Source organism: Pseudorca crassidens, chromosome 1 (genome assembly GCF_039906515.1).
Source record: "Pseudorca crassidens isolate mPseCra1 chromosome 1, mPseCra1.hap1, whole genome shotgun sequence".
NCBI lineage: Eukaryota > Metazoa > Chordata > Mammalia > Artiodactyla > Delphinidae > Pseudorca > Pseudorca crassidens.
The window spans coordinates 114,063,437-114,090,766 of NC_090296.1; the positions used below are offsets into that span (position 1 = coordinate 114,063,437).

The 27,330-nt window shown below is 47.5% G+C and overlaps 1 protein-coding gene and 1 long non-coding RNA gene across 26 annotated transcripts in view; one reads left to right on the forward strand and one right to left on the reverse strand.

Annotated features, from left to right (window-relative positions):
* MEGF11 (multiple EGF like domains 11) overlaps positions 1 to 27,330 on the reverse strand; it is a 430,600-nt gene that overhangs the window by 10,246 nt on the left and 393,024 nt on the right. For 4 of the 25 annotated variants that reach the window (XM_067751096.1, XM_067751090.1, XM_067751102.1 and 1 more), the window contains 11 exons: positions 25,233 to 25,361; positions 23,926 to 24,054; positions 23,305 to 23,433; positions 22,614 to 22,742; positions 21,063 to 21,299; positions 19,411 to 19,529; positions 17,048 to 17,114; positions 16,316 to 16,417; positions 13,756 to 13,812; positions 6,395 to 6,601; positions 5,336 to 5,768 (listed from right to left, as the gene is read on the reverse strand). In XM_067751096.1, coding sequence (XP_067607197.1) covers positions 5,608 to 5,768; positions 6,395 to 6,601; positions 13,756 to 13,812; positions 16,316 to 16,417; positions 17,048 to 17,114; positions 19,411 to 19,529; positions 21,063 to 21,299; positions 22,614 to 22,742; positions 23,305 to 23,433; positions 23,926 to 24,054; positions 25,233 to 25,361 — 1,466 coding nt within the window. In that variant the 3' untranslated portion in view covers positions 5,336 to 5,607. The other 21 variants (XM_067751117.1, XR_010946306.1, XR_010946314.1 and 18 more) reach the window with 21 other exon arrangements.
* Positions 5,742 to 21,241, forward strand: LOC137230991 (uncharacterized). The gene is made up of 3 exons (XR_010946333.1): positions 5,742 to 6,507; positions 20,896 to 20,956; positions 21,102 to 21,241. It is a non-coding gene; the product is annotated as an uncharacterized lncRNA (long non-coding RNA).

The following is a 27,330-nucleotide window of genomic DNA, read 5'->3' on the forward strand; positions in this document are numbered from 1 at the left end:
GTCAAACAAGTGCTAAAGAGCTGCTTTTTGTTCTCCTGGTTGGAGCAGTCCTGGTGCTGCATCCCTTCCTGGGATTTGACAGGTCACCTTTTTCACTCATCTATACAATACGCCGAATAAACTGGAGTTGTCATTCTAATCTCTTAAAGAAACTGTGGGAGGCTGATGGTAACAATAAAGTAATACAGAATGCTAATATCATTACAATTTATGTAAGGGAGACCATTAGGATTAGACTGAGAGATAATGGTATCTATTTTCCTAAAAGCTGAATTGGAGGATAGAGAAAGAATATTTGAAAGGAAGTTGATACTAGGCATATATTAGAAAGTATGCTAAATTCTGAGTTTAAAGATTGAAAGTGGCAGCTATAATAGAGCACTGGACTGGGTGAGAAAGACTTGGAATCTAGTCACAGGTCTTCTAGTCATTTTATCTCTGAACCTCACTTCCAGTTAATGAGGGGACTGGATTAGACCATTTCTGGGGTTTATCCCAGCCTTAATTCAGTAATCCTATGAATGAATACTTTCTTCAGGTACTAGAGCCAAATTATTATGCATTCTAACTAAAATTTAAATTTAATAGATAAGTAAAAATCATGTGTATACTTTGCAAGATGTTTTTGGTCTTATAATAACTTGATTAAAATGCTGTCTTTATTTCCATGTTAACACCATTAAATAAGATGAAAGCTTTCAGAACATTTGCAAAATGACTGTCAATTTCAACAATATGCATCGAAGTACCATATGTACTAAGGGGGGAGGAGCACTTGAGGGGCTGCTATGTCAACTGTGAGCTGAGAACTGCTGTTTTTTGGCTTTTACTGTTAAAAGAAACTTCTGCTGGCTTTTAATATATACTTTGAAATATATTCATGTTTGGGAGAGAGAACCTTTAAAAACATTTTGTGTTTAATTTTTTTTTTTTAATCTCAAGTGGAATCTAGTAAGGTAGATCAGTCCATGGACTGATTCCACCAATAGAACCAATGATTAAATCCAAGTGTATAGGTTTATGTGTGCACACACATGATATAAATGGCATTGTCTATTAGGATAGTCATTATTAGTAAACATTTGAGTTGAATTATTTAACGTTATTAAGCATAGAATTGATAGGTCCTGACACAGATGTCATGTATATTGGCTGTTAACTACTATGTTATCAGTACCAGTGATGGTGAAAATTAATAGGCAACAGGATTACTTTCCTGTGGTTGAGTCAGTAGAACTTAACCTTGGCCCCAAACCACAAAATCTCAGACCCTGTTATCCGCATCCTAATGAATAAGCGTATGGCTTTTAGCACTCACTCCTAAGGCTCTGGAGGGCCATCTGCTGGGCTAGACAATGGCCTGGGAGGCAGAAACTGGAATAAGGAGGTAATCTGACAACCGGCGCTGCAGACCAGAGCTTCCTCCTTCTCTGGGTTTCTGTTGGACCACTGCTCAGAGTCTTTCTAGCTCTGCAGGTCAGGGAAGAAAATGTATAATCACTATCAGACTAATCACCAGGGTCCTCTATTTATCCCTGCCCTTCTATAATTGCTACATTGTAAGATCTACAAGGGTAGGGAAAGTGCTTTGTTCATACTTATATTCCTAATATTTATCCTTCCTGCAACCCTGTGTCAGAACAATAAGGAAGGACCATCTAAAAGAGTGAAGGGGCTAATCCTAGGGTTCATTCTAGTTTAGCTTGGGGGGCTATAGTCTGAGAATTTTACCATTTAAACATTTAAAAAATTGTTACATAAAATTATTATGTAAATAATATATAATTATTATACACAGTATAAATAATAGTATAATGAATCCCTTATGTATCCGTCATCCATCCCTTCTGAGAAAGATTTTCCATCTTCTGTTGCCACATACAGATTAATTGGGCCTCTTCTGTCTTCCCTCTGGCTGGATGAATGGCTAATGGTATCATTCTTGAATCTCCTGTATTGAGTGCACAACTTGCAGTGATTGAGTGCACAACCTGCCGCCTTTGGTTGTCATTTATGCTATTGGGTGGTATTCTGAGCCTCGTAAGTCATAATCTTAAAGCACTATTATTCTCAGTAAATACCTTTATTAGCCTTATATCCCTTGATTATGTTTTGTCTTTCACTCAGATGTCAAAGCCCTAGCCTCCTGGCCTTTAAGGATTGTCTGTTAGATCTTTTATGAATGAGTCTTAGTCTCTAAATAGCAAAAGTTCTTGGTTAGACATTTTATTAAGTGGAAATAACTTTTGAGTATCATGTAAACCTTGTGAACTGACAAGTTGAAAGGTTTTAGTTTGACTTAAGTATGAGGATTACATACAAAACTTTGAAAGTATAAGGGAGAAATTTTAAACTTATACCACTGAATGCATTCAGTAAGCTATTTTTTAGCATTTGTATTTTATTACAAAATTAATTCTGCTGCTGCTTTACCAGTTAGGTCACAAGGATATGTTTTAAAAGGTCCTAAAACAGATGCACCCAAGAGTACTGTAGTGGGTGATAACTTCTGGTGGACAGCTCTTCATTGCACTTATGCTAATGAGGTGGCCCTTACACTTGCCTTTATTCCTTTCCATAGAAGTACCTTTGTGTCTCTGGAGCTGAGCACAAGTTGTAATAGTTGTCTTTGAGTCCAGATCTTTGTGAAAGCAGAGAAATTCTCTATTTGAGTATACTGATGTGTGTGAGATATTTCAATAATTATTGTACATGAATAAGAATGTGTTGCTCCCATTCATTACTTTAAAGGAAGAGACTCTCTTGTTATAAATTTGATAGAACCTTTTCACTTTATTTTCAAACATCTATTGGGATGATTTTCACTTTTCTTGCTGCCTAGAGTGACCACGCAAAATGTAGGTTAGTTCTACATTTAAACCTAAGGTGTAGATTATAGACACATTTTCAGTTTGGAACACAACAGTGGGCATTCTTGTTAAATTAGTTTGAGAAATTCATTTTATTTTGTACAAGGTACGATCCCTCTGCACAGTGAACAAATATATTACAAATCTGGGGTGTTTAAAAAAGTATTGCCATTTCATAGTTGCACTTATGCTATTGTACAGTAATTGTGTTTTTCTTATTCATTTGAATTGTATGCACATCACTTTGAGTAAAAACTTAATTTCTGTAAAATAATTGAACAGATTTTTCCATGTTGCCAATAAAATGCACAGTGCACATGTTTAGGTTGACCATGAACCTATTTGTGACAGTGCTAGACAGAAGTTCCTAGTAGGTGCTCTGTTAGATTGGAATGTCTTTTACCAGTAACTTTTAGATAAGTGAAGGCAGCTGTTGCCACAATAGATTAATCACACCCTCTGCCTTTCCCTTCTTCACTGTATTGCCTGATTTGAGTTGTATTACATTTCTTTAAAAATCATAGAATGCTAGAGCTGAAGGGTTGTCAGAGCTCCCTTACCTTTCTCTGCTTCTACCTTTTTTTCAATACATGGGGAAAAAAGGAACCCAGAGAGGACAAGTAACACTCAAATCTCGACCCAGTGCTTTAGCAATTCCACCATGCCACCTCTTGCTGAATTTTGCCAGAAGATACTTGGCAAAAAAGAGGTGAAACGAAACTTGAGTGCTTGTTTGCAGTTTGCCAGGCAGCAGTTATTGTACATGCAGGCTAAGGGAAGAAGATAAAACCTGGGATTGAGACGAAGTTTCTCCTTGCTGATCTGACTTCACCATGCTTCTTGATCCTTACTTGAGAAAGATATTTGAGCACTTGCTGCCCTGAAATACTGAGGTAAGTCTCTTATCTCTATTTCTTCCTACATATGTATGAGAAATATTTACTTGGGTCTACAAAGTAATTTTCTAGTATTTATATTTTAATAAGGCTTTTTTTGAAAGTAAATTTGCTATTGCTGATCACTTGCTCCCATGCATACATGCAGCATTCATGTAAGTATTATATTTTCCCCTAACGATAAAATTTGCTTAAGCCTTGAGTGAAGTGGGGGAGGGAGGATTTACTCATTTATTTATTTTCTTGCTTTTGCTGGTTATTGCCCAAACTAATGGGTTCCATGGCAGACTTCCAATGTGTATCAAGGGCTTCAGAACTCCCACATTTCCTGTAGCAGCTGTTCCAGCTTTGCAGTCATTTACAGTCACTTAGTTCCTCCTCTGTATACCTTTTTGGAAGTATTTTTTTACTGCCTGGACTGTTAATCAGAGAATGGAGTTGGTATAGGGTGGTCATTAGTTTCCCTGCTTTGCCCTTTTGGTCTTTAATTCTTGTGAGGAGGTCCTCTTTAGGGCTTGGGAGAGGCTCCTTTTTGACCCATCCGAGCCCCAGTTTACTTACATTCATTAGAGTGGAAGTATAGATACACCTGAATGCTGGGATCTGGAGCATTAGCTCATTGTAATACATTTTTGGCCATGTCAGTAGGTGGTGCTTAGAAGGTAGAAGTACTTCATATACTTATATGTTAAGTTTTTACATCATGTTATAGCAATTGATTACAGTCCATTCTTTGATCATTTCATTTAGTTCCATCAAAAAGCATAATGTACTTAAAACAACTTAAACTTCCTATATCCACTTTTGTCTAATTTCCTCTACACTTTTAGGTTCCATACTACATCAAGCTCAAGATTTATGAAGATATGCTTGACAGCATGGACTCTTCTGAGTTAAGGAATGCCAACCAAATAAATTCGGGAGGCCGAATAACCATTTTTAGGGATGTTTAATTCTTACCAGTCTATGACTGCTTGCTTAAAGGCATCATCTCAGAGTTCCATTTCACATGGAATAACTGAGGTGTTGGATGGACTCAGGAGATATGACAAGGCCAGGACTGGCTTGCAATGTTCTTGAACTTTGAATTGGCAAGATTTTGTAAAGCTGGCCTAGAAATCATTGTTTGACTGAAAGAGGCTGTTGCACTTTGGAAACTTTTTTTTCCTCCTACTACCAGCAGGGGCAGAAGAGGGAAAGTTAATTTGTATTCATTAAAGTCTTATTTTAAAAAATTGAAGTTGTCAGCATTAGACTGTATACTAAACTCTGTAATCTTGGCAGTTATAATTTGATTGACCTGACATATATGTACAGGTACTTTAGGATTGATATTAGCATAGTTTGTGTCCATGTACTAATTATCTTAGGTAATAAAACAGATAAGTGATGGTAACAGGAACCAAAAGCACATATACATTTCAGGTGCTTTAAAGTAATCCCCTCTCCTCCCCAGTCCCCTTTACTCCTAGGAAAGTTGGTAAAACCTATTCTACATGCTTTCTAAGCATCATGTTTCAGATAATTTAATATATAAATATTAATATGTATATATTTAGCTGATGTTGATGAGTAGCTTTATCTTAAATGTTTTAAAAGATTATATAATCCGTAGCATTTGGGGTTGGGGGTGGGTGGGCAGTAGAATTTGCTTTTGAGAACGGACCTTTTGAACAGTTACCCCAGTCCCACTTGGAAGCTCTTCTTTAGTTCCAGGTGAACGTTATAACAGACACGCAGCTGGAATCAGTCTGTACCATTATTTCAAGTCAAGGGATTGTCTTCTTTCAGAGAGTCAGAGAACATTCAGCAGAGCGCACTGCAAGAGAGAGGCTTAACCCTCAAGACTGCTTGTCCTGGGACGGCCCATTGGCAGGACTCTGTCTTACTGGGAGGAGGTTATAATGACCAGGAATATGGCTGTTCCTAGGTAGGTCGTATGGATTCTGGATATAGCTGGAGTTACAACCACGGCTTTCTTGGACCACACTGACTGTGGGCTCTAAGGAATATAGTGAAAAATGAGTTCAGAGAACAGATTAGCTTTGGTTGCCTTGTTGGGGGGAAGAGAATTCTATTTAACTTGGTCGGGGGAGAAGCCAGGGGTTTATGATAAATGTATGAAGGTTAGGACTGAGGCTTGTTCAAGAGATTGAAAAGCTAAGTGAGTGTGCTATCAGAATCCCAAGCTCTGGTCAAAACAGAGGGACTTAGAGTAGGGGTCAGGGGTTTTATCAGTGAGCCCAGGGACATGGGTTAAACTGGGAAAAAGTAGAATAAGGTGATTTTGAAACTTGCAAATGTCTGTTCTGATTGTTTTCTTTTTTAAACAGGAATTTGTGTCAACAATCAGTTGAAGTGTATGTGTTTGTGTGTATTGACTCCCCACCCCCAATATATCTGCTTCACACGTAGCCTTAGTGTTTTTTAAAAGCAGAGTTGGCACAAGAATTTGATTTCTTGTATGAGAGAGGAGGGCAGTCCTGGGAAAGACAGTTCACCTTGGATTCCTTAAAAAGCAACAAAAGAAGGGTGTATTTTCAAGACGGGGACTGGAGAGGGCTGTTTTCACTTCAGATGCTGTACTAATGCCCTGATTTCACTAAGTTACTTATTTGAGACACCTACCAACTTCATATATATTTTTATTAGATGTCGACAAGGATGGCACATCTGTGTATGGAGACCCCGTGTGCACAGGCGACTTCATTTCTACATAGCTGCTTTCTGGAAGCGTGCAGGTGAGGATGGGTAGGTCCTTAATTGTGGCATAAGGGTTTTCACTGCTATTCAAGGAACAAGTGCTAGAACTGCATACGGATTCTTTCATGTAATCTGCAAGGCAAGAGAGATTTCTTAGGACAAGCAAGGACATATGACTTAATTTAAATACCAAAAGCAGAGTACAGTTTATGTGCTTTCAGGATTGAGAAGTTGTAAACACCTTTGATAATCCAAGATTCACTTACTAAATATGTTGAGGAGTGCTTTTCTAGGTAAGCAGAGTTCTAAGGAATTATGTTTTTGGAGGGATAAGAACATTTTTGCTTTAGTAGTCAGGTATAGCACCAGAAAGGGATTAATTCAAGATATTCATAATATGCTTTCACATCTGTTGTTTAATTTTTACAAAATCTTGCAAGGATAGTTGACTGTATTTTATGAGATGATGGCCCAGGGAGATGAAGTGACTTGTCTAAGGTCATATGGCTCGTGAATGGCAGTGCCAGTACTTGAATCCATGCCTTGGGACTCCTTGGCCTGTGTATTTTCTGTGATATCATTTTTCTGAATTCTTTTTGATGACTAAGCTTAGGTTCAGAAGAAGTAGGTGTGTGATTTGGCACAAGTGCCAGCAATTTGGCAACCTTTAGGCAGTAAACAGGTAGTATCCCTGCTCTCGAGAAGCTCGTGATCAGAGGTGGGGCAGACTGAAGTGTAATAGAGGTTTAAAAAGCACCTGGGTCTCAAGCTAGGCTTTGGAAAGTTCCTGTTTTCTAGTAAGCCTGCAGTATATCTTCTGGGGTCAGTTACTCCAGTTCTCAGGAATGCTAACTGAAATCTATTTTAGCAGTATCTTTCTCTGATACTAGGAGAACTCATGCTGCTTCTCCTGTAGTCTCTCAGGTGCATCATCCCCAAGACTTCAGGGTGTATTAGGGTACAAAAGATGCAAACTGGTTTCCAAATATGAAGCAAGGTAACTGTAGCTCACTGGAGGAAGAAGGTTCTCTTTGTGACTGGGAGTCACAGTGAAACGGGAGCCCTTCTTTCAACCTCTATGCCATTTTCCCTTTTGGGGGAAGATTACTGCCTCCTGTGGATTGTTTCAAATGAGGCAGAACTTGCCTAGAAAAAGCAGGAGACTCTCTAATTTGGCAACTCTGGCCCTCATCCTTCTGTGAGGCTCTGCCAGCCAGGGGAATCTAGAAATAAGCACTGAGTTGCAGGGGCTTCGTAGTCAAGAGTGATCTAAGAAGTCTACATTTCTATAAGTGGTAGCAGATGGTGAAATTTCTCTATTTCTCAGCTCTAAATTTCTATAAGTGCTAGCAGATGGTAAAATTCTCAGATGATCTTTCACTAGAACCACCACAATTTACATTTGGGGCTGCTATTTTTCTATGCTTTCTGCCTCCAACTTGTGAAATTAATGAAAATGTAAAAAAGTGAAAATGGTAGTGTAATTCAAGGGGTTACTGGATGTACCTTGGTCCGGTGAGAGCAGAGCGCTCCACGTGACTGAAGTAGTTGAGATGTGTGCCACCACAGGAGTCTTTTCTCCCACAGCAGGTAACTGGTTGGGAGGGGATTTACTTTTTTGTTAGTATAGGGTTATTTATGTTTGTTTTAGCAGGTAACATTTCCTCAATCTTGTACAAAACTACATTCACCCATTAGTTCCTAAAAGTGTAGGCAGAGCAGTAATTATTATTTCCCCTCCCCCTTTATTGCTTATGAGGAAACTGAGATTTGTATAGTGACTTCCCCAGGGTTACCCTGCTCATCAGTATTAGAGCAAGCTCCAGAACCAGGCTCAGAGCACTTTGTATCACAGCTTAGCCCCCAGGCAGAGAGAGATGTGGGTCTTGGGTCCTGTCTTGGATTGTGGCCTCTCTCTACCCTAGAACCCTAGAGAGGAGGAGAAAACATTCTTGCTAGACAGCGAGCAGTCCCAGCAGAGACTAAAGGGAGGCTGGATTGGCCCAGCTACTGGTGAGGCTCTCATAGGGGAAAGGTGGCTCTGGGCGCTAGGCCATGACCTGCCCAAGTCACATGGAATTGCCTCTAGTGAATACTTTGTTTCTTAGTACAAGGGAGTGGGGTTAAGTCTAGGAACCTCAGCTGGCCCCTTGGTCCCATTTTGGGTTCTCTGAATTTACCAGCCAAGTAGTAAGGCAGTATGACTCAGCTGCTCCTGTGGAAGCTGAGGACTACTAGTACTGCTTAAAGAAGGGCTATCCCCAACACCTCTCCCCTCCTCCCCATGCAGGCACATCAGTTTTACTTTGATTGGCAGCTGACTCAGTTGCATATTTTCTAAAATTTGAGGACTAGTGTTAGCTCGCTTTATAGCACATGTAGCTGGTCTTCACTGACTCCAGTTAGATCACTGACACTTGTTACATCTGTGCAGGGGGCCAGGCAGGAAGGACTAGTATTACTACTTTAGAAATGAGGAAACTAAAGCTCATAAAGTTTGCCTAATGTTAGTAAGTAGTTAAGTTAGGACAACCCCTCCCTGCTCTGATACCCAATCAAGGTGTTTTCCCCTCATATTTTGTTACCCTGTACGCCTGTCCTATATCCTAAATGCAGACTATCTGCAACAGCTTCACCTTACCCTGAACAAGGAAAGCCTTTTATCTGTGGGGCCAAGTTCAGCTGAGAAAGGCCAAGCTCTTTTTGTGGACGTCCCATGACTGATTATTAGGGCAGTGGGAGAGGCTTGAAGCTCTAGCTCAATGCCTAACAGAGCCTCAGCCAACCAGTAGTGGCCCTCTTATTTCCACCAGAAAAGTCGGCTGCTTTCAAGTTTGGGGAAATAAATTGTTTGCTCTGTAGCAGGGGATGCATCTAAATAGATAAAAGAGAAATTGGGGTTTGTGGGAATGGGGTGAGTCTCAGGGAGAAGATGTATCATCCATAAAGGGGCCAGAGGTAAAGCCAAAGGGGATGGAGAAGAGTGTGTGTGTGCGTGTGTGTGTTTGGAGGTGGTGGTAGGAGGGTGTTGAATTATGGAATAAACTGGATTCTGTTTCTGAGGAGGGAGGGGAAGGGCAGGGCCAGCTGGAAAACTATACTTCAGGAACCTACTCTTTTCTCCAGCTGAGTCATCCACCTGCCTGCTCTGAGGGAGGGCATGGTAAGGGGAAGAATAACCAGCTGCTCTAGGACACTTCCTCATCTTTTTATAGCCCCACCTCTATACCAGTCTTTGCACTTTGGGCATGTTGCAAAGAAAGGGGAGACATCAACCAAGGCTCTCCAAGCTCTGGGGAGTCGCTCCTTTAAGGCCTGTAATTAGCATCAAGGCTGAAGGTTTAGCCCTATAATGTCCTGGCATTTGTTCTCATATAGTTCCTACCTTCCGCAAATCACATACAGCCACATAACTATCAGAGGCAGAAGGGGCCTCTGAAATGAACTAATTGAAACATCTTCATTTTATAAAGGAAGTAACAAATCGAGAGAGGGGAAATGATTTTCCAAGGCCATCTTGTGAGTAGGATTTGAACTTATCCCAGCCTTCAGGTTCACACTATCATCTACTTAAGGCCAATATTTCACTGTTGGGGAAAACCTAGGCACTGAACGTCCATCTCTTGTCTTCTCAGCCTACTACTACTATTAGAAGGCCACAATGCCTTTTCTCCCACACTGGCTGAAAAAAGTTTTCAGGATGTTGGTGGGCTCCTGACTACCTGGGAAGCCAAGGTTATTGCAAGGAGAGACTTGGAGGTTGGATTAGCAAGGAGCATACAGGTGGGGAAAGGGGCAGCAACAGTGGGATCCAGGATTTCAGGATCATTAAGGTGATGGAGAGTAGTGGGGAGGATTCTTCTATAGCACTTTGAAATGCCTGACAGATAAGTGTTGACATGAGGCAGTTTGTTGCAGAATAATTTTGCTGAGAGGGGAGCAGGGGAAGGAGAGATGGAAAGGTGTTTAGAGGTAAAATGGGGTTAGCACAGCGGTATGAGTGATCTCGCGCAACCTCCAGATGACAGTGAGTGGAGGTGTTTAGTAAGTAACAGGGGAAAGGGAGCATTGACTGGATTAGATGCTTACAGCTGGAAAGGGCTTTAGAGATAGTGCTTGCACAACCCTGTCTTTTTTTTTTTTATAAATTTATTTATTTATGGCTGTGTGGGGTCTTTGCTGCGCGCGGGCTTTTCTCTAGTTGTGGTGAGTGGAGGCTACTCTTTGTTGCGGTGCGCGGGCTTCTCATTGCGATGGCTTCTCTTGTTGCGGAGCACAGGCTCTAGAGCGCAGGCTCAGTAGTTGTGGCACACAGGCTTAGTTGCTCTGAGGCATGTGGGATCTTCCCAGACCAGGGATCGAACCCATGCCCCTGGCGTTGGCAGGCGGATTCTTAATTACTGCGCCACCAGGGGATCCCCAACCCTGTCCTTCTAATAGGGGAAGAAACCAAGACTCAGAAAACAACACTGTGATCTAATCAGTGCCACACAGCAAGAACCAGGACTAGAACCCAATTTTTTTTTTTTTTTTTTTGGCGGTACGCGGGCCTCTCACTGTTGTGGCCTCTCCCGTTGCGGAGCACAGGCTCCGGACGCGCAGGCTTAGTGGCCATGGCTCACGGGCCCAGCCGCTCCACGGCATGTGGGATCCTCCCAGACCGGGGCACGAACCCGTGTCCCCTGCATCGGCAGGCGGACTCTCAGCCACTGCGCCACCAGGGAAGCCCGTTTGTTTTTTTTGTTTTTTTTAAATTTTTGTTTGGCTGCACCATGCAGCTTGCAGGATCTTAGTTCTCCGACCAGGGATTGAACCCGGGCCCCAGCAGTAAACGCGCCAAGTCCTAACCACTGGACCACCAGGGAATTCCCCTTAGAACCCATATCTTTTAACTCCCAGGCCAGGGCTCTTTCCCACTGAGTTCAGAGAACACTAAGACTCTTTTGTTTTGTTTTGTTTTTTGGTTTTTTTTTGCGGTACACGGGCCTCTAACTGCCCATTGCGGAGCACAGGCTCCGGACGTGCAGGCTCAGCGGCCATGGCTCACGGGCCCAGCCCCTCCGCGGCATGTGGGATCTTCCCAGACCGGGGCACGAACCCGTGTCCCCTGTATCGGCAGGCGGACTCTCAATCACTGCGCCACCAGGGAAGCCCTAAGACTCTTTATCTTAACTCTTAGTGGTTATAATTTGGTTTGGGCCAGTAGTTTTAGGAAATAATTCCATTCCTGGTACAAACTAGTTTATTATATGTTTATCTGGGGAGTTCAGCCAGTTAGTGGGGTTTATTTCCATGTCTTTGATAAGTATTTCTGTAAAGCTCTTAACTGTGATGTTCCATTTTCCTCTTGTTCTGGTGTGTTGGTCCCTAACAAACACCTGTTGGTACATTTGCCTACATAGCCATCTTTTCTCTCCAGTTTAAAGGATAATTATAGCCAGAGTGGTGAAATGAAACCTGGCTGCTAGCTTCCAAGTCTCCCCTGCACTCAGACACTCAGGTATATGATCCCACAAAACAGGAATGAATGACGCCATGGCTGAGTCCTTAACTTTGTTTTACATTTATGGCTGCGAGTAACTACTATAATCACAATGCGTAGGACAATGAAGTGCATAGGGAAGTTGTGTGCTCATTTATTGAGGTGTCTGGGCCTGTCTGAATTCATTCATGCTTGAGTCATGCATATTCTCAGAGCTGTAAAGGTCCTTAGAGATGTTTCTGTCCAGTCCCCATTCCTCCTTGAGAAAGAAACTGAGGTCCCAGGTCACAGTGATAAGACAGTATAGTTTTGTTTTCTATTGTTTAGCTTCATCTACTGTAATGGCGCTTCCTTTCATTTGGGTGGTTTAAGTCAAAACTAACAAAAAATTGCCAGAATGATGATCCCAAGGGCATAGTGACCTATGGGTGGTGACCTTCTGTCCTCAGATCGTTCTCTTGGGCTGTGCACATCCTTCTCTTGGGCTGTGCACATCCTAACACGTGCTGGTGGAGACTTGTCCTTCCTGCTCTGTTGTTCAGAACACAATTCTCACCACCATCCACCCCTAGCTCACCCCACTTTTTTTTTCTCACCCCACTTCTAATAACCACCCCACCAAAGGTTGAAGACGACTAGCTCTCCTTGGTTAGGAAAGTGGTGTCTCAGGTGTACCTAAGGCTAAGTCTGAAAGAGCAGAAGGGTAATCTGGGAAATCTGAGTCAGTCTAGACTTAGGGGTTTGTAAGTGTTAGGTGATACGCTACATAAGGATGCCCTGAGGCATTTGTCACAAAAGGTCCCACTCTAGATCTATGGCATCAGAATCTTGGGGAGTTGGGGGGTGAACATATGTATTTTTAACAAGCTTTCCAGGTGATTCTGGTACACAGCTAGGTTTAGGATATCCACTGGGATCGTTGCTGTAAGTCATATCTCTTTCAGTTTGGCTGAGACTCTTAAATAGTCCTCAGAGACACAAGGACAACTCTACTACATTAGTATAACCCGTTACAATATGCAGAAACACTTGTGATCTGTGTTTTTTATTAGATACTCAGGATAACCTTGTTAGATCATAGGACAGGCATACTTATCCCAACCTTGCAATTTGAGAAAACTGTGCCTTACGGTGGTTGGTCATAGTTAATAAGTGACAATTTCAAAGCCACCTGTTTCACACATTTCTGTTATTTAAACCTAGGCCCTAAGCCTGGGGCAGGACCTGACCTTTCATATTTGGCTTCACCTGTATACTTCCTAGAAGGATGATCCAACTTGCAGTTCCTATGTGTTAGGGATTAGTCCTGGCTTCTCTTTTCTCTGGGGCAGAGATCTCGTGAGGGTGGAGTGCCGTACAATATTAACACTAGGTATTATTTTCATTCCTTGTGCCCCAGAAAGCCAGAAGGTGCAGGGTGGCATTCCTTACCAGCGCAATGACAGGAGGCCTCTGGGGCAGGTAGATTGACTTTATTTCAGATTTTATAATCAATTTAACTTGTACTAATTGGTTGGATAATGACGTTCTACATTTCCGAAGACATTTAGTTGGCATCTATAAAAAACCCATAAGCGTTTCCTAAGCAGGTGCAACTGAAATCAAAAGATGAAATCATTATTATTATGATTACTCCTCCTGGGCAGAGCTACCCAGCAGCCCCAGGTCCTGTGGTCTTTAACATTTTTTGGGGGGGTGGGGGAAGAGATGCGCAGTTTGTACCTGGTAGAACTGGCCATTTCAGATCTGCACTCTTTTTCTTGCTAAGCCCTTTCTAATGGGACGTCAGGATTAGATACTGTACCTTTGAAGCCTTTGTCCATAATGTATGTGTTCTGACGTCTATCCATTCCACAAGCACCTGCATAAAAACAGTAAAAGGAAAGAAAATTATAGGGGTGAATGAGGTTTACCTAGACTGCATGAGTTCTTTTGTTTGTTTGTTTTCTTTCTCCCCTACCCAGAAAATAAATAGTTCTTTAGTGCTAGAAAATTATTCTGGGTTTAATCTACTCTAAATCATCTTGACCATACAGGAATTCTTTAAAAGCTCCTAAAGCATAAATGATGAGCTACAGCACCCCCTGGCATATTTAGCACTACTGCTCTTTAACCTTCACTCTGAGGGGAATGTCTTCCAGGAGGTGATCAAAGGCAGTTCTGATGCCACCTACAGTCACTGTAGGTGAAGTTTCAGTCTCCAAAAGTATAGGATAAGGAATGAATCAGAACCAGTTCTTAGCTTGGGGGAAGGGTGTATGACATTCCCAGTGCCAGTTCTGTTGGACTTCGGAGAGGGGGTGAAGACTGTTTCTCACCTTGTAGCTCTGGTCTTCCCTCTCCCCTTCTGGATCCAAAGCTCGACTGAGGGGAGCCAGAGGGAGGTGAATAGGTAGCTGAGGTTCTTCATTGGTCATCTCTACAGGATGTATAGTCATTCCCTTACATAGTCAGCTGGCTTAGTCCCCCTCCCCCTGCCCCACTTTTTTTGGGTGGACTATTTGCACATAATTGAGAGTTGTATTTGAACAATACTACCAGTGTTTTTCAGTCCCAAGGATTTCTTTTTTCCCTTTTGGCTGTCACAGTTTATCCTAGGCTCCCACAATGCATGGTTCTGAGCCCCAGCCAGAGGCAGGAAGGACACAAAGCTTCAGCGACCAAGCTCTGGTTCTTTGCTACTGGTGATCCCAGAAAAGAAATTATGTGATACTTTAAATTTGGGACAGTGATGACTTGGGCTCACGAAGCCATTATTTTCAGCTTTTAACTGAGAATGCCATATCAGGCAAGGCATGCAGCAAGTGCTTACTAAAATACAGTTTGACTGCACTTGACTCTCCCCAGTTGTTGACACTGAAGACCAACCCATGGCTCTTTAGATACATCCCCATACCTCTTCCATATAGAGGTCCCTAGTTGAAATTGCAGGAGCCTACTCCTATCTCCCTTCCTTCCACACATTGCTCAGTGATAGAGCAGAATCAGATCCAAGTTTTTCTCAAGTTTGCTATTCTCCAAAGGGCCTGTAGGTACCTGTGCCCTTCAGAAGCATGACTGTAACAGTCTGTATCACTGGTGTCAGTTCAGCACTTTATTCTAGACCAGGGCTTCTTTTGCCCTCCCTGAGGGAGGGAGGCTAGGCTGTTAACTTTTTCCCTTTTTAGAGAACAGGAAACAGGCTCAAAGAAGGGCAGTGACTTGTCTGAGATCACACCGACAAGTGAGAAGTTGAGTTCTGCGTAGAGCTCAGATGTTCTCAAGTATTCTCTCCCATTGGCCACCAGCCTGCCTCAGTGTAAGCGAAAATGACAGCGTGTGGTGGCTCTGGCTACAGTGGTTGAAGGGAGAAATCTGGGCTGAGCCCAGAGGATGCTCCCAAATGGAAAGAGGTGCAGGGTGGTGGTAGTGTGTGTGTCGGGGGATTGTATTTGGTGGGGTTATTGAATGTCCTGAGCACTGCTTAGGGGGCTCACAGCCAGGAGCACAGCCTCCTGGGTATAAGCCCAGGGTATGTGAAGCCCGTGCCTACTTAACAGGTAGATGGATTTAGAACCTTTGCTCTTCTTACTGCTACTGGCCTCAGAGACCTGCAGGGGTTGGTAGAGCTGCATTTCACTTGAGCTCTAGAAACCAGCTAGAGCCTGAATTCAGGCCCAGGTTGTCCAGTGTGCCATCTAGGGCAGGACCACTTTGTAGGGAGGCCAAATTCTCTGTTTATTCATTGCACCTACTTCTGTAACTCCTACCTCACATCCTCCCATAGCAGGACTGATTTTCCAAGTCTCTTTTTTGCATCTTTCCCAAGCTACCAGGTTTGAGCCTAATATATGAGCACAGAGGATGTTGGTTGACACATCCTGCCTCAACCTCTCTAGATCCCTACTGGACCACCCTACCCTATGATCTGGGAGAGCCAGTCTGGGGTCTCTCTCTGAGGGACATTGGGCTTTTTGGCCACAGAACCAACTCTCCGTCATTCACATCCACGGGCCCAAAGAATCCCAAAGATGTCACCATCCCCAAGTCACTTCTCAGTGGTTTTGGGTTGTATTCTGTGGTCTGCAGGGAGTGCGGTTATGTTGTGTTCCCTTCACCTAATACTACTTGCAGTTTGTCCATATCCACTGACCATGATAGGAGGAGAGGGGGTGACTGGGGGGATCCAGACAGGCTTCCTTCTTCAGATAGGGAATCGGGCTTGTAGATTAATTATGTCGGAGGGAAGGGGCTCAGCAGGGAGAGTTCTGGGACCATGGGGGTAAGTTAAAGGATAGGAGTGGGGGTTAGGGTAGGCGCTGGGTCTGGTCTGGTATGACAACCTCAGGGGTCCAGGGGATAGAGGGTAGGGCTGGGAGTCTAACCTGGTGAGTGTAGCTCAGCGGGGCGGCTGAGGTGTCTAAGTTCAATGTAGAAGTCCTCGGGCGGGTACCTGGCCTCCAGGGCACTGATCTGGAAATGGGAGTCTAGTGAGAGGATGACAGGGAGGAGCCATTATTCCCAGGGCCCTGGTATGGCAGGGGTTGGGGGATGAGGGTCAGGGTGGGGCAGGTTGGAAGGAATTAGGGCTTCCATGTGTAGCATCCAAAGGCGCTAGAGCCAGCAGGGCCAGAGGGATTTGCTAGAGCTGAGGCCACTGGCCTTGCTACCCCTCACTCCCCACCCCTCTCCCGCACCCCCATAGGAATTGGTGTCTGCCAGGGCAGTGGGGCAGAGGGAATGAGCCCTTGAAAGGGGCACCTTGGTGGGGCCTGGCTCAGGCAGGGGTCCCTTTCCCAGATGGTGAGTGCATCTTTTGCTTCCAACCTGAATCCCCACATCTGGGCCCTAGCTTTCTCCCTTGTGGTCCCTGGGTCATAGCCACTCTCTCCCTATCCCCTAACATAGGAATGAAAGGGCTCTTGGACTTCATTTGCTTATAAGAGCTGAAATAGGGGCTTGGGTTTCCTCCCCACACCCCTTCACCCTGGGGGAAACCATGCTTAAGATTTATCTACTAACTCTCCCAGGGAGCTGGGATGGGCCCCTGTCAATATGGGAGAAGGAGAAGAGGGTGGGATGTGATGGCAAGGGACCAGACTCAAACCACTACTGACCTAACACGTTCACATAGCTGTAGGGGGTCCAGCCTGCCATGTCTCTGTCAAGGGACTTGTTACTGAGCTGTTTGTTTGGAAAGTAGGAGAGCGAGTTACTATCTAGTGCCCTTGAGATGCCCCTGCCCAGCCTTTGCTTTTGCCCACCCTCATGCACCCACCCCTGTGATGACCCTGACCCACCTAGGTGCTAGGTCGTTGAGGGAAAGGGAGAGTTAGGTGTTCTATGATAGGCCACCGTGGTGTGGCTGAGGCCAGTGGGAACAGAACATATACCCCCATCTAAGCAGTCTGGCTGAAGCTGTAAGGCTCTTGGGCCCCTGGGACACAGGGGAGCAAAGGGCAGGGCCTCTTGAGAGCCAAGAACTGGCCTGAGCCAAGCTGGCCCTGACAGGGAAAGCAGGTCAGCTGGATGGGGCTGAGCTGCAGGAGAAAGGGGTGTTGGCAGCGTCTCAGCTGCAACACGAGGCCATCTCCAGCACAGAGCCGGGTGCCGAGGCTGCCTGCAACATCACTGTCACCTCTGCCACCTGACCTGGGCTGAGTGTGAGAATCTTCCTTTCATGTGACCAAGAAAGCTTCAGGGTAGGTTGGCCTTATGGCGCAACCCTTTCTCTTCCTGCGATCTCACAGCTGCCCTTCATATGAGGCAAGGATGGTTGTTCTCATTTCACAGCTAGGGACCTTAGTCCTGCTTGTGGGCCCCGCTCATGGTCACACACACAGGCAGTGACAGAGCTGGGTCTACAACTCAGGTCTCAGCTCCCAGACCCATGTCCTTTCCATGTCATCACAGCTGCCTGCCCTTGCTAAAAATTTGCCAGGCTGAGGGGTCCCTGACCACACAGAACTACTTTGGGCCCCTGGGGTGAAATGAGCCAGAGGGTCACCAAGTGGGCTACTCTGTAGTAACTCCACCCCCTTACTGAGTGACAGAGGGTGGCTGGTGCTTCCCTGTCAGCATGAGACCAAGAATGACATGGCCACAAGGGACTTTGTCTCTCACCCCTGGCGTCCTTTGCCTCTAACCTGCTGTAGCCTTGATAATGTGGCTCTAGTTAATCAAGGACCTCCTGCTGGGAAGCTCCTGGATTCCCTTCCCTTGGCTCCTCAGATCAGCCTAAAGCTGTGAAGCTGGGTGTGGGGCTGACGGCCACAGGCTTTGCATACAGACCTCGAGGTACCCCTGCTTGCAGCACTGCCATTCTATTGGAAAACTGAGGCTGAGAGCCCCTGAAGAGGGCCTTTGGGTGCTGGCTTGACAGGGGTGGCTCCTGGGGCTATATGGGGTCTGTGTCATTGTTGCTAGGGGGCTCAGGGTGCATTGCTACCAGGGCTGTGGCAGCAGCCATGGTCCGTGGACTGGTGGACATTTTCTGTGGGGCAGATGGGGAGAAAGGATCCCTAGAGCTCTATAAGGCACAGAGCTGGAGGATGAAAACTGCTCCTGGCCATGTTCCTGGCCCAGGATGGGGTTAGCCCCCCATGGTCCTGCCATAGCGTGTGTGTGTGCACGCAGGTATGCAGCATGAGCCCGTTGACCTTGTGGTCCTTGGGGCTGTCCCTCATTTCTGAACCTCTCATCTGCCCACTATGGATCCTGGCACACCAGGGGGTGCTCACTACACATGTGTGCTGAGACATCCTTGCCCAAGGGCCTGTGATTGTACGAGGACGTCTTGCCATCAGCCAGTGTTATGCTGGGAGCTGTGAGGAAAGGCCCTGTCCAGGGTGGTACAAACCTGACCTTGAAGGCCTGCAGGACTCACTGTTAATGGGAACACTTGGCTGTGACTGATCTGATGTTTGGGTTCCATGTCCCTTGTGATGGTTCTGATAGCAACACATGGTTGTGGGTGTGTACTGATAACATGCAGTATGTAAGGTGGTACCTAAGTAGTAGTAGTTACTCTATAATGTGCTGGCTGCACACATGGTGCTGGTAACATACTGTAGTGATTAATTCTGTAGTGTTTTGATTATATGTGTTAACATGAGGCAAAAGTGGTTACATGGTTATGTGCGACAAGGCTACACATGATTACTTGATGATCACATGACTTGGTACCCACCGGTTCCACACAGGGTATGGGGGTGTATGTTATATCGAGTGATGCTGTGAGTTGGTTACATGTGACGTGTCCTGGTTACATGGCACTTGTTGGCTCCATATAACCTGGTGGCTTCCTCTTATGTGCTTCGCAGAGTGTTTACATGGGATCACAGGGCAATGTGTATTGTATTGGCAGTTGGTTCCACACAGACCCTGGGCGGGGTGGTGGTGGTGCAGTTTCTTCCCAGGCAGTGGTGAGGGCTCAGTGCGTAGACAGCGGATGGGGGCTGGGGAGTTAGGGGCCCGGTACCTTGGTGGGGCTGTTCCTGTCCAGAGTGCTGGCCTGGTTGGTGTTAGGCCCCCCGCACGCCAGTGCGTGGTAGCTGGAATTGGAAAAGCACTGGGCATGGCTGCTACTTTGAGACAAATCTGGGAAGAGAACAAGGTGCCACATGCCATCACATCCCTGGCCCTGGCATGAGACACCCCTAAACTAATGCTTGGGCTGGGCTGCCTCGAAAGTGCTCTGCAAAGAGAGACAGTCAAGTCTCCCAGCCCCCAAGCTTCCTGGCATCTACTACTCCCCTAGAAATGTGTAGAGCCTGATTTGCCCCTTTCCTTGCAGTGGCCCTCCTTGCAGCTTGCAGGTTGCAGGTTAGGCTTGCCAGTGTGGAGGGTGGCACCAGCGTGAGAAGCGTTAATTTGACAGTCTCAGATATCCCTGAGTCACTATGTACGGCTATGCTGACCCTCCCCTGCCTCCCCCAGGGTCAGATCCCAGTAGTGAGGCTGTAAAGAGAACCCCACTTCTCCTGACCTTAGCCTTGTCCTCCTGCAGATTCCAGTGGAATGGCATGGGAAAACCTAGCCAACCTTGCTTACTATAGTCATAGAAGAAAATCCCCAAATCCTCCCTATGAGCTTTGGGATTTCATCAGGGGATATCTACTTTGGCTGAAACCCAGGGCAGCATGTAGGCCAGGAACTTCCTCAAGGTAGGGTCTGCACCTGGGCCGCTCCTGGCTCTCCTGCAGCGCCTCGCACGGAGCTGGGCAAATAGTAGGCAATGGAATTAGCAGGAATGACATGTCAGCAGGCCGACATGATCTTGGTTTTCTAAGTAAGTCCAAGGTCCAGGAGGCTGCAGGTCAGCCATGAGCTATGGAGCCAGCTGGAGAGAGCTGTCATCCTTGTGCATACCCTGACAGGCCTACCCTCCTGTGGCTCCGGGCTGTGGGCAATTTTAGAGCATCTTGACCTCTTCTGTTTAATGAAATATGAAGCAAAAAGCTGTTCTTATTTCTAAGGCAGCAGTCCAGACTCCCAGATAAATGCCTGCTGGAGTTGTTACCCCATTTGTGAACAGACTGGGTTCCAGCAGGCCTGATTCGAGGGACATTGCCCAGACTTTCAGACTTCCCCACGTCAGGCCCCGTCCCCTTCCACTGTATAAATAGGGCCCTCCTAACTCTGGGAACTGGGAGGGAGGGGTGCTCTGAGGCCTTCACCAAGGAAACAAAAATGGGACAGGGCTTGGACATTGGGCCCCACAGCTGGTCTCCTGAGGTGGCACAGGCTGGGGAGAGGTTCCCCTGGAGCATTTAGGAAATTTACTGCTTAGTGTGGGTGCTCTTGTGACTAAAGCCCGGTGAGGAGGAGGGGAAGCTCTGGGGAAATGGAAGAAGGCTCCTAACTGTAGCTGTTCAGAGTGGGCATCCTGGAAATGACACCCCCTGGGAGCCCCATCTACCTTTCCCAAGTGAGCTCCAGCTCTTCGCCTCCATTATCTCTGCAGGGGAGCCTGAGCATCCAGCCCCAGAAGACAACTCTGCAGGCACGACCACCCACCTTCAGCGGTAAACCCCGGTGTCCCCAAGAATACTGTGTGGCTCCTCTTGGGTCCTGTGTGTGTGTATGTGGGGGCGGGGCGCAGGAGGGAGCTGCTGGGGGCATAGCCCTTACCTGAGAGGGAGTAGTCAGTGCTGGTCATCCTCATGGCAGGTGTGTAGGAGACGCGGGGAGCCAGGTCTCGGCCCTTCTCTTTCTGCCGCCGCCGGTGCCAGGCGAACAGGCCCAGCAGCACCACAATGAGGAACAACAGGAGGACGATGCCTGTGACAGCACCCACCGAGTGCCGCTCTGCACCCAGTGCTGGGCTGATCTTGGTGTAGGGATTTAGCTCCTCCATCATGAGGGCAGCTGCGGACAGAGGGAGGGGCTGAGCCTGGGGCAGGCCTGCTTGCTCTTCAGATCTCCTCAGCCTGGGGCCTAGACTCCTAAGGTTAGGAGACCCGGGTGCTGGTCTTGGCCCTATTCTTCAGTCCCTTCAACCTCACGTGTCTGTCTTCAACTGTCTACAAAGGGTAGCCTCCCAGGGTCATGACAGGGAGCAAATGTGATCATAGGTGGAAACCAAAATAATGGATGTTTACTGAGTGTTTTACTCTGTTCTGAAAATGAGTTACAGATATTAACTCATTTGATCTTCCCAGCAGCCCTATAAAAAGCTGTTTATAAGTCCTATAAGAAATAAAAACTAATTATTTCCCTTTCACAGATGAAGAAACCGAGTCACCAAAAGGTTAGGTAATTTGCCCAAGATCACACAACCAGTAAGTGGTAGAGTGGGTTTCTCAGGAGTCAGGAAAAACTGGACTCAGCCCCCTCCCTGTCTACCAACTGTGTGACTCAGAATCCTCAGTTTGCTCATTTGTAACATGGGGACAGCAATCCCACTGTGAGCACTAATGAGAGACTGACAACGAAAGCTGTGAGTGCTGTACCAGTGTGCCCAGGATTGCTGCTCCTAAAACCCCTCTTGCTGATATATGTGTGGGCTGTCCCTCATCCCCCATCAGAATGCAGTGGAAATGTCTTTTGGCCCCTTTTCTGTACTGTGGACGCTTGGGTGCCCATTCTCATCCCTATCTCCTACAGCCAACAGCAAAAACCATTTATCGAGTGCTCACTTGATGTGCCAGGCACTGTGCTGAGTCCTTTACTCACATTATCTTAACTTGGTCTTCACAACAGCACTATGGGGTCTTGTCTGACTATAGACCTGGAGCCAAGGTTGAGCCCCTTTGGGCTCCTTGGCTCTCAGCAGAACCTTGTGTCTTTCCACATGTGGAGTAACAGACCCAGCAAAAGGAAATGACCGGCCCAAGGACACCTAGCAGGTAATGGCAGATCTTCCGACTCGGTCTGCTGACCCTTCCACAGCACTGGCTTGCCGTCATCCTTCCTTGGCTCACAAAACTTGCCAAGGATGAGCAGAGGGAAGTGGCGCCTGAGAGGCCGCCTTCTCCATCTGCCTTTCCAGTGCCTGGAGCCTCCCCCTCCTCAGACACCCCACCCCCTTTCCACTCCCACTCTCCTCCCAATGTGAATAAAAGGAAGTCACAGAGTGTCTTTATAAAATTCAGTCAGTCCCATTGGCTACTCCCTAGAGCCTGCCCCATGGGGCCCCTTCTATAGCCCCCTTCCCCGGGGACTCTGCCATCTGTGTATTACCTTGGTCACACCTGATCCCTCTGAATCCAGAGCTGCAATAGCAGGTGCCTGTGACATGGTCACAGGTGGCATTGTTCATGCACTCACATAGCTGCTGACACCCATAGCCAAAGGTTCCTGGGGCACATCCTGTGTAGCATGAAGAGAATCGGAGTTGACCGTGAGGTACGCCCACTCTCCACCCCTCCCATCCCTTATGTGGGCAGCTGTGAGGATTAGTTCTGCCTCACAGAGCGAAGCCTCTTTCTCTGTAGCTCCTGATGTGCTTTGGTTTGCTACTTGGGGCTAGACAGAACACCTATAACCCTGAGTGGAGGGACACCCACCCCTACCTCCTCCTCACCTGGTCCATATTTACACAGCATCTTCCGTGTGTCAGGCCCTGAGCCGGGTGCCACAGGGGCTTCAAAGATCAATCAAACAAGATCTGCCTCCCTCTACTCTCGCTAAGCTCCTCCCCCAGCAAAGGCTCTGCTCTGCCTCCACATGCCCCATCCCCACCCCCACTGAAGGAAGAAACTCTTAAGCCAACGTAGGCCCAACCTTCAGGTTTTCTCCTTGGGAGTTGCTCCAAAAGTCAAGGGAGCAGGCAGTGCAGGGCCCTGATGGGTGGACCTCAAAGGGGGAGGCTTCCCCTGCAGGAGGCTGAGGCCTGGCATTGACACCAGGGTCAGGGGTCAGGACAGCTTACTCTGCTCACAGTGTCGCCCGGTGAAGCCCGTGCGGCAGGTACACTTGCCGCTGATGTGGTCACAGCTGGCACCATTCTGACACTGGCACACATACCCGCAGTCCTTCCCATAAAACGCTGCTGGGCAGCCTGAAGAGAAACAGGGCGGGGGCAACTGCTGAGGTGCAGTTGGGACCAAACCTGCCTCCTGCCCCTTCTTTCTCTGAGCATGGGGTGAGGACTAGCGACACCCTGCACGCTCCACGCTCGGAACCCTCACGCTGAAGAGGCAGGGAGTCCTTTGGACGAGGGTACCTTGGAACCAGAGGCTAGGCTGATGTCTCTTTGCTGTGCAACCACAGGCTGCTCCTCCCCACGCTGGGCCCCCTGTCCAAGGAGGGTCTGGTCTTGGTGATTGCTGGGGTACCCGATAGCTCTGGCCTTCCAGGACTTTGGGCGCCTCAACCCCCTGAGTCCGGCCAGACTCTTTAACCCCAGGGGTGGGTGGTGGGGGTGGATAGCTCCGAGCCCTGGGGCCTGCCTCCTCCCTCCCTCCACTGCATGTCCAGACGATGCCCACGGCAGCCAGCAGGCCGCAGCATGGGATTCCAAATGGCTGGGAGGCTGGGAGGCGGGGCTTACGCTGTGTGCAGAAGAGTCCGGTCCAACCAGGGGTGCAGTGGCAGGCCCCATCCTCGGCGCTACAGCTCGCCCCGTTGTGGCAGCTGCATGTGTGGAAGCAGGCGGGGCCCCAGAACCCAGGTGGGCAAGCTGGGCGTGGGTGGGATGCCGAGGGTGAGGGCCAGGCAGAGAGGGGCAGACGGAGAGGGAGGGAGAGGAAGGGGGAGTGCATGTCAGCCAGGATGCCCCCGGGTGGCATTTCCTGGCTTTCACGGGGCTTAACCACTGTTCCCAGAATTCCTCCACTCACCTCTTGACCCAGTCACCCAGGATTCCCATTAAGCCCGGATTCTCTGCCCACCCTCCCAGTTCTGAGGGCTTCTGAACCTTCCCTCTTAGGGGAATGACTGTGATTTGGAGCGTGTGGTAAACTGTAAACACTGCGGTTTACGGTGTGAATACTGTGTGTACTAACTTCCCCATGAGGATGGTGGGGGGGGGGGGGAACTTTCCCAGGGAAGGGACTTATTTCTTCTCAGGGAGCTAATGAGCTCCCGGAGGATAGCAGGGATATCTCCTCCATCAGAATGGAAATGCCTTCAGGCCAGTTTTTTTGTTTGTTTTGGCCACTGCCTGGCATGCAGGATCCTAGTTCCCTGACCAGGGATCAAACCCTTGCCCCCTGCAGTGGAAGTGCAGCATCTTAACCACTGGACCACCAGGGAAGTCCTGGGCCAGGGCATCTTAACTGGGACCGTTCTAGGGGTACTGGCTGGGTCTCACCCATCAGCCAAGGACTCCACAGGGCAGAGGCTGAGTCTCTGCCTTTAGATTGGGGGTCCCTGTTACCTCTGTATCAGATTGGGTTCACCTTATAGGAACAGCCCCTATAATGCTCTGCCCAGGCCTATGATGCCCAGGACATCAGTCACATGAGCCACCCAGAGGACACCCTTGTGAGGCAACTGCCCGGGCCTCCCCTCACTTCCCTACTCCCTCTTCCTCCCCATCCAAACTTAGGGGCTACTCCTTGATCAGATGCTAGGAGTATCAATACTCAGCGTTCATAGTATTAATGATACTACGAATAACACCCATATCTTTAATACTAACAGTTAATAATGCTAGTGATCAATCCTAGTAATTCATCACGTTAGCTATAGAGACTATATGGGACTCAGGTGGACATTCCTATCTGCAGGAGATTTCAGCCCTGGGAGGTAGAAGCACCAGGGGCAGAGAGGTTCTGGGCAGGGAGTGGGTGTTTCTGGGCCTGACCATGGTCGGGGGCATTCCGGGGGGAGCATTCCCAGAGGGCAGCAGCTTACCCTGTGAGCAGTCCTTGCCAATCCATCCAGGGAAGCACTGACAGGAGCCATCGATGGGGCTGCAGGTCCCGTTGTTGGCACAGGAGCAGAGCTGGGCACAGTCCTGCCCAAAGTGCCCTCCAGCACACACTGTGGGCACAGGACAGCCTGGCACCTGTCCTCCCACTTGTACTCCTCAGATCACCACCCACAGCTACACCCCCAGAAGTTCCCAGGCCACAGCCATGGCCATCTGGGGTCACGGATCTGCCCACCTCAGCACCTCCATCACCCTTCTCCATTTCCACATCAATGAGTTCCCCCTCTTGTGTCCACAGCTGCATTCTTCGGGAGCCTCTAGTAATGATTCCCTCTGACAGGAACGAACTGAGGCCCATAGGGGTAGAATCACTTGACTTAGGTCTCACAGACAGAAGTGGTGAGGCTGGGAATCCCACCTCTGCACTCAGTCCAGTGGTCCCTGCACTGCCCCGAAGCCTTCTGCTTTCCATTACCACACTTGTGTCAGCATCACTGATCTCACAACTGCGAGGGCAGGAATGTTTATAGCTGGAAGGAGAGGGACAAATGCAGGGTGGCAGGTCTGTCTGCAGTTAGATGGCTGGAGGACCGGCCCCAAATGTCTATCCCTGTCCCCCTGTTTCCTGTCTCTCCAAATCCAACCTGTTCCTTGAGCCTCAGTTCAGCCTCCTCCCCAGGAGAGCCCTCCTGGGTCCACAAGGTGCTCTCTTCCACTGAGCTCCCATGGTATTTCCACCTTGAGTCCTTTGTAGGATTTTGATCCCGGCCCCTCCTGGAGGAGTCATTCCTTGGTTCCTGGAGGAAGGGCTGGTTTCCTCAACAAAGCTGCAAGCTCCTTGAGGACTAGATATGAGTGTTCACCGAGCACCTCCCTCTCAATTCCCTCTCAATTCATCCTTCACCTGCTTCCTACAGCCTGAGCTCTCTAAAGCACAGCTCTCTTCATGGCACTCCTATGCCCTGCTCAAACATCCTCAGTGGCACCCTAGTGCCCCAGAATAAAACCTAGATCCTAGAGATCAGCACTTAAACATACCTCATCACCCAGACATTGGACCACACACCACTTTCCAAATAACACCCCATGCCTTTCCTCCTCTGTGCTTTCACTCCAGCTGTTCCCTCCCAGAATTTCCCTGACCCTCATGCCCAGCTGTGGAAATCCTACCCTGCCTACAAGACACATCTTAAGGACCACCTCCCCGATGATCCCTCTGTAGTAGACAGCTAGTCCTTCAATATCAATTCTCTTCTTCCTTAGAAGTAGTTTTAACTGGGCGTATGTCCACCTGCACAGCGAGGTATGACCACGTGACTACATTCTGACCAATGGTAAGTGGAAATGCGTGTCTTTACTTGCCCATTCATCCTTCCTGTTGAAGAATAATGTGGATTATGGATGAGAATTGTGGGTAAGATAGCTGGAGCTCAAGCAGCTACCTTTCCTCAGAGGTGGAAGCCATGTGCTGAGGATGGCAGAACAACAAGATAGAAGGAGTCTGGGTCCCTGACATCTATGTAAGCTACCCTACCACTCCCTAGTGGCCTACTTCTGGATCTTTGCTTTTCTTTCATCTTTTTGGTTTTTTTGTAAATGTGTGAGGGACACAAAGCTTGTCATCTTCAAGTCAGTTATTTTGGGTTTTTATGTTACTTATAGCTGAACTTAATCCTAACAGATTCACCCCTCTTCTCTGTTCTGGGAGGCTATGTCCCTGTTTGAGCTTCTAGGACCCTCTATTAGTTTCTTCCCTGGTCTTCTGTTACTGTGGCTTGTGAGCCATTTCAGGCCAGGCCTGGGTTCCACCCGTGTCTGTACACCCACAATGCCTGGAAAAACAACAGGTGCTCAAGGCACAGTGGCTGAATATGTGGAAATAAACTGCTGCCCCTTCTCCCCCCACCCCAGCCCCCAAGTTCTGCTGGGAAAGGCTGAGCTCAGAATTTTCCCCTCTGGACTGCAGGCTTTATGAGGGCAGGGAACTTGGCTCTCTTGTTCTTTGTTGTGTCTGAGTGCCCAGCACAGTGCATGGCATACAACAAACACTCAGGAACTATTCCCCAAATGGCCAAAACT